The 12,571-nt window shown below is 38.5% G+C and overlaps 1 protein-coding gene across 1 annotated transcript in view; it reads right to left on the minus strand.

Annotated features, from left to right (window-relative positions):
• Positions 1-6,538: 6,538 nt before the first annotated feature.
• The window catches only part of degs1 (delta(4)-desaturase, sphingolipid 1), a 31,029-nt gene continuing 24,996 nt past the window's right edge, over positions 6,539-12,571 (minus strand). The window contains exon 2 of the mRNA XM_057327371.1: positions 6,539-9,085. Within this exon, the coding sequence (XP_057183354.1) occupies positions 8,939-9,085 (147 nt within the window). The 3' untranslated portion in view covers positions 6,539-8,938. The remainder of the gene's footprint in view (positions 9,086-12,571) is intronic.

Here is a 12,571-nt window from a genome sequence, read left to right on the forward strand (position 1 = left end):
AGTACGAGTAAAATACTCAAGTACTGTTAAATTCAGATACTCTAAGACTTTTACTGAAGTCATTTTTGAATTGGTGACTTGTAACTTGTAATGGAGTAGTTTTAGCTGCAAGGTATCTGTACTTTTACTTAAGTATGGTTTTCTGGTACTCTTTACACCACTGGGATGTGTACAGGTGTTGATATTGTTATATCATAGTTTGTAACTTGTCAATGTAATACTGTAAAGGATAGAGGTGTTTATATGCATAGTACCCTATAGGCTAATTTAAAACTTTATTGTGTGCATGTGTGTGTGTGTGGGGGGGTCCATAAGACACTTGTGCCCAGGGGCCTCTGAATTCTTAATCCGGGCCTGTGTAGATGCCATTCTTTCATAAAGTAACAAGTACATTGGGTGTTATGGGGTGTTTTCCTAGTGCCGGTTGACATGATGCATTGCTTGTGCCATTTTGCTAATCAAAGTTCTCTTCAGTTTGCAGAGAACATTTTACTGGGGGAGGCAATAAATATTCACACTTCACAGAAAGCAGTGGACAAGTTGAAGTTTGACATAGCTACTTCCCTCCTCAGAGAATCAGGTCTGTTTCGTTTTTTTGCTCAGCATGTTAATCACTTCATTTGTTGGTTTTATGCATTTAATAGGCAATCATAAATATGCAGCTTTACGCTAGTGAATTTTTGCTGTGCAATGCAAACTGTTTTGGTCTGAACATATTTGTTGAATACTGTTTGTCTTAGCAGATGATCTAAGCAGCCTGTGCTTTTATTGTAGGATGGAGGACAAGGGTAAAACACAATGGGTGAGTTATTCACATTACAAAATGAACAAAAAATGTTATTTTCCAGATTTTTTTTGCAGTTGCAGTAGTAATTACATCTTTCCACATCATCTATTAATGCAGTCATTATTAATGTTGTGCTGATTTTGTGTAGAAATCTGTGATTACTCTCTATTGAACAAGGTGTGATGTAGGAAATTCCTATTGTGGTCAGAACACAACATTATGTTGTTGAGAACTTCCAAAATCAAAGAAATAGTAAGAATATTAAAAGTCAGTTAATTCAGATATCACCTATTTTTAGAAATACCCTATAATTCAAAACATGTACCACTACATGTCACTGTTTTCCCAGGTTTGCTGTGACAGATGTGAAAGGTGGTACCAACATGATTGTGTACAGAGCCCTCCAGTGGATGTGGATTACTTGTGTCCTGCATGCCAGTAATAGTGTCCCTTGCTGCAATATTTGATTTATTACCTGTGCCAAGTAGTTTATGTTTAACTTGTGTTTGTCGAGGTATCTTGGAAATGTTTATTTTTCCACTTTTCTAACAATGCGAGCTTTGAAGATATGGGTTTTGACAGTATTTAATGTATTATTTACTCATTATTATTATTCTTACTCATGTTCTCATATGCTTCCAAATGCATAGAGACTGTGTCTGTCCCCCGAATAATACTACAAAATAACAAAATAGCCAAATCTCAGAGAAAAAATCTAATCGTGATTAAACCTGAGGACAATGTAATAAACGACCAAAACAAACTCATAAAGTTCGGCCTACTAAATATTAGATCACTAAATTCAAAAGCAGTTATTGTAAATGAAATGATCACAGACAACAGTTTTGATATACTTTGCCTTACCGAAGCCTGGCTTAAACCAAATGATTATTACGGTCTAAATGAGTGTACCCCACCAAGCTACTGTTATATGCATGAGCCACGTCCAGTTGGTCGAGGTGAGGGTGTGGCAACAATCATTAGAGACTTTCTTACTGTAACTCAGAGAACAGAGCATAAATTTAAATCATTTGAAGTGCTTGCGTTGAACATAATTGTTCCAATTGACAATAAAAAACCATTGCTTTCTTGTACGTTGGCTACAGTGTATAGACCCCCTGGTCCCTACACTGATTTTCTGAAAGAGTTTGCGGACTTTTCCTATCGGACCTATTGGTTAACGTTGATAAAGTACTAATTGTCGGAGACTTTAATATCCACGTAGATAGTGCTAACGATGCATTAGCAGTGGCGTTTACAGAGCTATTACACTCTTTTGGAGTAACACAACACATCAATGGACCCACTCATCGATTTAATCATACACTAGACTTGATTATATCTCACGGAGCCGATCTAACCAATATAGATATTATACCTCAAAGCGACGATGTCACTGATCACTATCTTATAACATGTACACTGCGCACTGCAGAAATCAGCCGTTTAACTCGTTATCGACAGGGTAGAACAATTACCTCGACTACTAAAGATAGTTTCGCAAAGAGCTTGCCAGATCTGACTCCTTTAATAACCATACCAATAAATACAGAATCGCTCGATGACATGACCAGCAAATTGGGTACTATTTTCTCTAATACATTAGAAGCTGTCGCACCTATGAAGTCAAAAAAGATTAATGAGAAAAACGCAGCACCATGGTACAATAGCACCACTCGCGCCCTTAAAAGAGAAACACGTAAACTGGAGCGCAAATGGAAACAAACCCAATTAGAGGTCTTTAAAATTGCGTGGAAAGAGAGTGCAAACTGTTATAAAAAGGCACTAAAAGTAGCAAAGGCTGAGCACCTCCGTAACCTCATAGAAACTAACAAAAACAATCCAAGGTTTTTATTTAGTACAGTTGCTAAACTAACAAATAAACAGACTTCACCTGACCTGGGTATTCCGCCGCACCTTGGTAGCAATGATTTCATGAATTTTTTACAGAGAAAATCGAAAACATACGAGACAAAATAGTAAAAACTCAACCTCCAAGTCTGTCCTATAAATTAGTACCAACCATCGCCCAAAAAGAAAGGCTACAGTGTTTTTCACCTATAAAACAGGAAGATTTAATTAAACTTATTGCAACATCTAAACCTACAACTTGCTTATTAGATCCCATACCAACTAAATTATTAAAAGAGTTATTAACCGTTGCAATTGAGCCCATTTATAACATTATCAACTCGTCAATTAATCTAGGCCATGTCCCAGGAGCCTTTAAACTGGCCGTCATTAAGCCTCTTATCAAGAAACCAAACTTAGACCCCAATGAACTAGGAAACTATAGACCGATTTCAAATCTCCCTTTCCTGTCTAAAATACTAGAAAAAGTAGTGTCCACTCAGTTGTGCTCTTTCTTACAAAATAATGACATACACGAAAAATTCCAGTCAGGTTTTAGACCGCATCATAGTACTGAAACTGCACTCGTTAAAATTACAAACGACCTGCTTATAGCATCAGATAAAGGTAACATCTCACTCCTAGTCCTGCTTGACCTTAGTGCTGCGTTCGATACTGAAGACCATAAAATACTTCTAAATCGCTTACACAATTATACCGGTATTCAGGGACAGGCACTACAATGGTTCAGATCTTACTTATCAGGCAGACATCAATTTGTCCATTTAAATGGGGAATCATCAAATCTAACGCAAGTAAATTATGGATTACCTCAGGGATCGGTTTTAGGACCCTTGCTATTCTCCATATACATGCTGCCCCTTGGAAACATTATTAGAAAACATGGAATTAGCTTCCACTGTTATGCAGATGATACTCAGCTATATATCTCATCAAGACCAGATGATTCCTTCCAACTATCCAAATTGGCAGAGTGCATCGAAGATATAAAACATTGGATGACTTGTTAAATTTCCTTCTTTTAAATTCTAATAAAACAGAAATATTACTTATCGGACCAAAGACACGTGAGCAGAATATTTCGGATTATGACCTGCAAATTGAAGGCTGCACTGTTACTCCAACAAATACAGTTAAAGACCTCGGCGTTATATTAGACAGCAACCTGTCATTTAAAAATCACATCTCAAATGTCACAAAAACAGCCTTCTTCCACCTTAGAAATGTTGCCAAATTGCAAAATATTTTATGTGTGGCTGATGCAGAGAAGCTTATTCATGCATTTGTGACCTCAAGACTTGACTACTGTAATGCACTGCTTAGTGGTTGTCCTGCATCATCAATAAACAAACTACAGTTAGTTCAGAACGCAGCTGCCAGAGTTCTAACCAGGTCCAGAAAATACGATCACATAACCCCCAATGTTATCAACCCTTCACTGGTTACCCATTAAGTATCGTATTGACTTTAAAGTTCTTTTAATTACTTATAAAGCCTTAAACGGTTTAGCCCCTACCTACATAACAGAGCTTCTACCACACTACAACCCATCACGCTCTCTAAGATCTCAAAACTCCAGACTTTTGATAACACCTAGAATAACTAAATCCACCAAAGGGGGTAGAGCTTTCTCATACGTAGCACCTAAACTCTGGAATAGCCTCCCCGATACTATTCGAGGGTCAGACACACTCTCCCAATTTAAATCTAGATTAAAGACACATCTTTTCAGCCAAGCATTCACTAATACATAGCTAATGAACAGCAGCTACGCTAATTATTCTCTTTCTGTTTCTGCCCTCGCCTCGGGATGCCCATCCCGAGGTAGGGAGAGATTCCGCCAGGCCCAGATGAACGTCATATGCCCATCCACAACTAGAGATTACGCCAGCTACATCGGAAAATCCCGTGCCATCCTCCTGCGAGAGCCTGCGGACTGACTGACCATCCAGCTCCATCCAAGGCAATTCCATCACCACCCAAGAAAAAGGCGACCATCTGGCCGGCCCAGCTCAGACAATTCCATCCCCAACCGAGAGCAAAGACGGACTACCTGTCACATAAATGCTAAATTTACAATACTTGGTATTTAATGCTAAACTTACATCACACGACAGCAGTTTGAAGTTATGGCTGCACTCAGTGACTTTGATTGGAGGTAGCTGGGTGGGTGTTGTAGGGAGTGGGGGCTTGTTGGTTGTGGTTCGGGGCGTTTCATTTGTTGGGACTGTGTGGGTCTGGTCTGGTTGGTCTTGTTTTGTGGTCGATGTCGGACAACAGAGGAATAAAGTTAATTATGCCATTACTACTTTTCCCTGGTTGTTCCTCTGTTGTCTGTTGTTGATCGCGGAATGGGACCGGGTTGGACCTGCACGGTTTCGGCGGGTGGGGCTTCCTGGGTCGCGGCTCGTGGGCTCTCCCTGTTCTTCGTGGACGTTGCTCGGTGGCTTTGGTCGGGGTCACTGAGTGCAGCTATGACACGTCAGAGGAGATCTGGCCCTCCCGGCTGAGCCTGGTTTCCCCCGAGGTTTTTTTTCTCCATTATTCATCATTGGAGTTTGGGTTCCTCGCCACAGCAGAGCAGTGCAGTGTTGGCTTGCTCACCGGGAGACTGCATTTATTTATTTATTCATTTATTTATTAGATATTATTTATTATAATGATCTTGCTTGGTCTATAAACACCATGCACTGTGCTGTGTTTTACCTTTCTGTGTTTTTCTTATTTGCTCCTGTAAAGCTGCTTTGGAACAATGCACATTGTGAAAAGCGCTATATAAATAAAATTGAATTGAATTGTTATCGAGATGTTTTTACAGAAAAAAAGTTAAAAACAAAATTAAAATTAAAAACAAAATTACAAAAGTTTCTTGTAACAATTAGAACTAAATTATGAGATTTTAGTTCTAGGACTTCTATAGTTAAATGGGGTGAGTTTCATGCTTGTGACACGTTCCTAGTGGGAGATTCGGGAGGGTGCATTTTCTGGCAGACCAGCTTGCCGTGAAAAGCACCCCCTCTTAAATTTGCTCGTGTTCGCCTCAGCATGAAATAACTATGAGATTTTAGTTATAGGACTTATAGTTAATATGGGTGAACTATAGGGGTGAGTTTCATGCTCATTTAAATGAGGTGATTTGTCTTGAAAAGCAGTACAATTGCTCTGTGCACGTACATTGTTAACTCAACTCAACTCAACAACTCAACTCAACTCAACTCAACTTTATTTATATAGCGCTTTTACAATTTTCATTGTTACAAAGCAGCTGTACATGAGACATATTGACTATAAGCAAAATAATTCAAGTTGTACCTGCAAAGACAAGAAAAGGTTGAAAACACAGAAGACAGACATACCCACATACAAAACACTCCACACACACAATATGCACACGTACTAACACACATAGACATAGAGACACACACACACACGGATGCGCGCGCACGCACACACACACACACACACACACACACGCTCAGTGAGAGCACACATTTAGGATAAAGGAGAGAGAAGCACAGGTCAAATACTTTGTATAACAGACTGTAAATTCCTATATGCAATATTAAGTTAAACTTTAAAATTCTAAAGCAGCCCCCCCGGTCAGGCAGATAGTGCAAAAACAGTATGCAAACGGTGGCGAGGAACCCAAAACTCTAATAGAGAAAAAAAAACACAGGAGAACCCAGGCCCAACCAGGGGATTCCAGTTCCCCTCTGGCAAATTCCCCTTATATTCATTCATTACACACAGACTGATATATTTCAAATGTTTATTTCTTTTAATTTTGATGACTATAACTGACAACTAATGAAAACCACAAATTCAGTATCTCAGAAAATTAGAATATTACTTAAGACCAATACAAAGAAAGGATTTTTAGAAATTTTGGCCAACTGAAAAGTATGAACATGAAAAGTATTAGCATGTACAGCACTCAATACTTAGTTGGGGCTCCTTTTGCCTGAATTACTGCACCAATGCGGCGTGGCATGGAGTCGATCAGTCTGTGGCACTGCTCAGGTGTTATGTGAGCCCAGGTTGCTCTGATAGTGGCCTTCAGCTCTTCTGCATTGTTGGGTCTGCCATATCGCATCTTCCTCTTCACAATACCCCATAGATGTTCTATGGGGTTAAGGTCAGGCGAGTTTGCTGGCCAATTAAGAACAGGGATACCATGGTCCTTAAACCAGGTACTGGTAGCTTTGGCACTGTGTGCAGGTGCCAAGTCCTGTTGGAAAATGAAATCTGCATCTCCATAAAGTTGGTCAGCAGGTCAGCATAAAGAATAAAAAAATCCAACTTAAATTACAACAAGGTACAAAAAATAGCATTCCAAAAAAGCCTCTTTTCCAGAGGACAATAAGCAGCAAGCCAAAAACCACCATGTACTACACAATTACAATTACACAACGTATAACAATAAAATCATTTCCCTAGTCGAAATAACCCACTAAACAAACCTTTAAACCAAAAAGGAGTGTTAGGAAAGACAAATAAACATTTACTTATACTATAAAGCTGATCAGTAATCAATACTCCACATTATTACACATTTCCCATACACACAACACCATTGGACTATTCCAATTTCCCTAGATTTCCCATTTAACACTTGCACGTCGTGTTTATCCTTTGCCTCTGGATCAGTCTATTCCACAAACCCTGGGCACAGGTACCACACATTTATTTACCCAGGGCTGGTTTTATTACACAGTCACAGATCCATTATATAGTTTTAGATATACACTAAAGTTTTTACATTAAACACGTTACCTACTCCTTCTATAAAATTAGTCTGATTTAGCACATGGTAAATTAAATCTTGTTCTTAAATCAGTGAACTTTTACTTCATTTTCAGTTCATTGTTCATTTATGGCTGTGTGTGTCCTACATCAGGACCATCACACTCACAGCATTTATAATTTGTAAAAGTTCATTGTACTTGAAATGTGTTAACAGTAGTTGACACAACTCAGATTTTTCTATTCACTCGAGTTTACCTTGTCATTTATCATTTTGTGTTGCATGAATATTATGGAAGTGACTTCCTGCCAAATTTACGCTTACGGAAATCCATTTTTTTCTATCATATTCACTTCATCAGTGATAAAGAAAACAAAATCCTGTGGTATGCCGAAAGTTCAGCATCGTATGAGAAGTGTCCGACTCCAACCGTCTCTTTACTCCTCCTCCGCCTACAACCGGCAGATCTTGCAATCCGATGGCATACTAGTGTAGTTCAACTCGAACATGCCTATAAACACAGTGTGGACAAAGAGCAGAGCCCCCATTTCCTCAACATTCTAAATAGTCAACTGTAAAACATTTAGAACACTACTGTAAATCTTTCAAAACTCAATATGAAAACCCATTTCATGCATCACTGGTTCTCATAAGTCGTAAGGATCACTGTCGAGTCCAACTGCCTTTAATTTCAGCAAAAAACTGTGTGCCTATGTTCCAGTTCGGGCTATGCGTGTGCGACCGATAAAACCATCTATAGTGTAGTTTTGAAAACGTATATTATAAAATTTGGATAAACGTAAAATTAACTTTTGACTGGCAATATAGCTGCTTTTTTAATGTTCAGGGTAACATTAAAAACATCCCAAAATCAAAATCACAACAACATTAAACCATCTCGAATTTATTAAGGCATTTTTTGTTCATACATGTGACATACAAAATACATACTCAGTACTTAACTTCATTGCTAACCAAAGTATGCCGTTTTTTTATGAAATAAAGGGATATGGTGAAGCCATAAAAAAACTTTCAAAAACTTGAAAGGATTGTAGCCAGGTCTGTAGGATTAAGATGCAAATTCAGTTTTGCAGACAGTAGAATTAGACACGCCTGCTTTATAGAACTTTATACTCTCTCTCTGCATGGCAGGAGAGCAGACAGATTAGCCTGACTCGCTTGTAAGCCAAAAACAAGGTAACATTCTCCAATCTTTACATTTGTCATTTTAAAGACTCCAAAATGAGGCAAATATTATCATAGAATCTAAAAAAAAAAAGAGTTAAAACATGCACAATTTAAGCAATAAAGAAACAGATCTTTAGTTTGGACCCATGTGAAATAGAACAAAATATCTTAGACATTTTGGTTTAGAATTAAAATTCATTAGCAAATTTTCTAAAAACAAAGTTTTTTCTATCACTGAGGGTGAAAATCAAAAATGTCTGTGTATATTGTTTCACACTCAAGTTAGCATATAAAACGATCAGCAGTTTGGTGTGGGTGAGCAGAAATGGTCTCTAGTGATAAGTGTGTTACTCTAGTTTCACATCTCCGGTGAGTCTTCTCTTCACACGTGAATACGGGCTAAGGTCATCGTCCATGATGAAGTCATACAAAACCTTCACCCATGATGTGTAACACGGAAGATCTTTGTAGTATTCTGCTGCTATTTTCTTCACCTGGTGGAAAGAACAGGGTACAACATCTTAGAAAATAGGCTGATGACGATGAAAATAACCAATCACCATAAACTGTAGATAAGTGGGCAGGGCTTGAGCAGATTGTTCTAGAAAAACGTCAGATCTTACAATCAGCCAACCATCATCACTACAAGATTCATCTCTCTCCACAGAGATATCAAAAGGATGAAGTGAACGTGAATTTGAAGGTGAGGCACAGCGCAGGGCTATGAAAGACGTTCCCTCTTTAACAAATATACACAACATAGTAGTGTTCACATCAGTAACCCAAAGGTCAAGGGCTTGATTCCCAAGAGACAAATTCATTGATGAAATGTAATGGCCAAGATGGCTGCCTCGGAGTGGAGCTCTCCAGTTGTTTTGATGTTTTTGTTTGTTTGTCCTGTTTTTTTGTTTTTCTTATACAATCAGTTTCACAAGGGATGAACTGCTGAACATTCGTCAGTGCACACCATCTGATTTCCTACCGGTTTTTAATTATTCCGACGTTTTGGTGAAGATCATAGTCATAGGCACAGCAGCACTGCTAAAGCGCTCCAGGACGTACAAGCGTGGGAAGCGAGCCGGCGCGCATGTAAGACTCAGAAATAGGGATGTGCACGAATGTTCGAATTTTCGATCCGCAATAACCATTCAAATATTAAAAATGCTAATCAAATATTGGTATTTTTCATAATAATAAAATGCGTCACCACAGGGTTAAATTACCGCAAGAGAAGACCTTAGAGTTGTCACGTCTTATTTAACGCTTCTTCACTTCATCTGTAATGATTTTATAATATACAGAAAATATTAAAAATCATTTGTATGTGTTCCTTAATCTTTGTTCACTCAGATTGCAAACTAGTTTAAATATTTTAAGTTTACACACCGGATGCTCGGATCGCGTTTTATGCTCGGCTCACATCACCATATTAAAATGTTTCAAAACTGGTGAGCCACAGAATTCATTAACATTACTTACATAAAAAAAACCAACGTAATATTAAATGATTAACAATAATTAATTTATTACCATAACTGGTTTGGAGCAGTTGTTATATTATTCTATTATACAGTGAGGAAAATAATGATTTGATCCCCTGCTGATTTTGTAAGTTTGCCTGCTTACAAAGAAATGAAGGGTCTATCATTTTATGGTGGGTTTATTTTAACTGATAGAGACAGAATATTTAAAAAAAGTCAGGGGAAAAAATGTTATATAAACGTTATAAATTGATTTGCATTTCAGTCAGTGAAATATGTATTTGATCCCCTACCAACCAGCAAGAATTCTGGCTCCACAGATTGGTTATGTGCCTATATGGACCACAGATTAGTCACTTTAAGAAAGTACTCCTAAGTCAGCTTGTTATGTATATAAAAGATGCCTGCCAACAGAATCGGTATCTTCCATTTCAACCTCTCCACCACCATGGTCCAGACCAAATAGGTTTTAAAGGATGTCAGGGACAAGATTGTAGACCTGTACAAACCTTGAATAGGCTACAGACAGAAGCTTGGTGAGAAGGAGACAACTGTTGGTGCGATTATTTGGAAATAGAAGAAATACAAAATAACTATCAAATGCCCTTGTTCTGGAGCTACCTGCAAGATTTCCCCAATGGAGTAAAGATGATCATGAGAAAGGTTAAAGATCAGCCCAGAACTACACGGAAGAAGCTTGTTAATGATTTCAAGACAGTTGGGACCACAGTAGCAAGCAAACCATTGGTAACACACTATGCCACAATAGATTGAAATCCTGAAGCACCCGCAAGGTCCTCCTGCCCAAGAAGACCCGCCTGGCTCATCTAAAGTTTGACAATGAACATCAAAATGATTCAGAAAAGGGTTTGGAGAAAGTGCTGGCACTGCTGTGAGACCAAAATTGACTCCTGTGTTTGGAGGGAGAGAAATGCTGACTATGACCCCAGGAACACCATCCCTACAGAGAAGCACAGTGTTGGAAACATTCTGCTTTAGGGCTTTTTCTCTGCTACAGGTATACAGGATGACTTCACCGCATTGAGGGACTGAGGAACGGGCCAGTGTACCGTAAAATCTTGGACGAGAACCTCCTCCCCTTAACTAGGTCACTGAAGATGGGTCGTGGATGTGCCTTTAACATGACAAAGACCTAAAACATATTGCCAAGACAACCAAAGAGTGGCTTAAGGAGAAGCACATTAAATGTCCTAGCCAGTCTCTACACCCTAGTCCTATAGAACATCTGTGAAGGAGGCAAAAACTCCAATTTACTGAGTGACTGCCAAGAAACCTTGAAGATTGACAGCGGAGTGGACTAAATGTATCCTGACACATGTGCAAACCTGGTGACCAACTATCAGAAATGTCTGACCTCTGTGAAAGTGACCGTCAGATTAGTCAGATATGGTGACCCATACCCGAAATGTGACCTCTGCATTTAACCCATCCAGAGAGTAGTGAACACACGCACAGCAAGTCGTGAACACACGTACACCCGGAGCAGTGGGGTTGGCAGTGCTTGCCAACAAGGGTTTCTCCACCAAGTACAAAGTTATGTTTTGCTCGGGGATCAAATACTTATTTCACTGACTGAAATGCAAATCAATTTATAACCTTTATAGAACATTTTTCCCCATATTTTTTTATATTCTGTCTCCATCAGTTAAAATAAACCCACCATAAAAATGATAGACCCTTCATTTCTTTGTAAGCAGGCAAACTTACAAAATCAGCAGGGGATCAAATCATTATTTCCCTCACTATATATATTAAGTAATGCTAATTTCAACAACTAGAAACATGAAAATGTACATTTCACTGCAACTAATGTTAATGAATTTGGCCTTAGCATAACACTGGCACCTTTTTCCATACCTAAAAGCCTGAATTTTCTTTCTAGAAGTTCAAATAGGGTCGTCGACTTCAAGTTACAGCCTGGAAATAAATTTGCACGGATGCTTATTATGTTTGTTTTAAAATGCGCTGTAATTCCTTACCTTAGTTTAAATAAATAGGCCTACCTTATTTATTGATGCAAATGCAATGCAAAGCTAAACAAGACAGACACTGACCGTGAACGACAAAAAACAATATTTGTATGCGGTGCTGATCAGCAGGAAATATCTTCATCAGATGACGCTCACGTAATAAACAGGAAAACAAGCACTACAATGGCTCAATCTTTGTTGCGGGGTATTTTTTAGGATCTTAACAGTCGGCATGGAGGTGTCAAGCCCGTTTACTTTATTTATTATCAACATTATAAACAATAAAGCCATATATTCTTGTCAGATCTGGGTTTTGTTACCGGGAATTAGAGAAGAGCAGAGAGTTTTCTCTGCTGTCGGCTTGTTAACCGTCGGCTTGTTGAACAGACTTTCACCAGAGTAAAATAGACCTATATGCTTGTTTTTCTTATCGAAAACATGTAAAACTAAATAAACAAGATAACCATATATCACAGACTGTCAATATGCATTGCGTTTTGTGCGTTTT

The sequence above is a fragment of the Triplophysa rosa genome, unplaced genomic scaffold (genome assembly GCF_024868665.1).
Source record: "Triplophysa rosa unplaced genomic scaffold, Trosa_1v2 scaffold221_ERROPOS574315+, whole genome shotgun sequence".
Lineage (NCBI taxonomy): Eukaryota > Metazoa > Chordata > Actinopteri > Cypriniformes > Nemacheilidae > Triplophysa > Triplophysa rosa.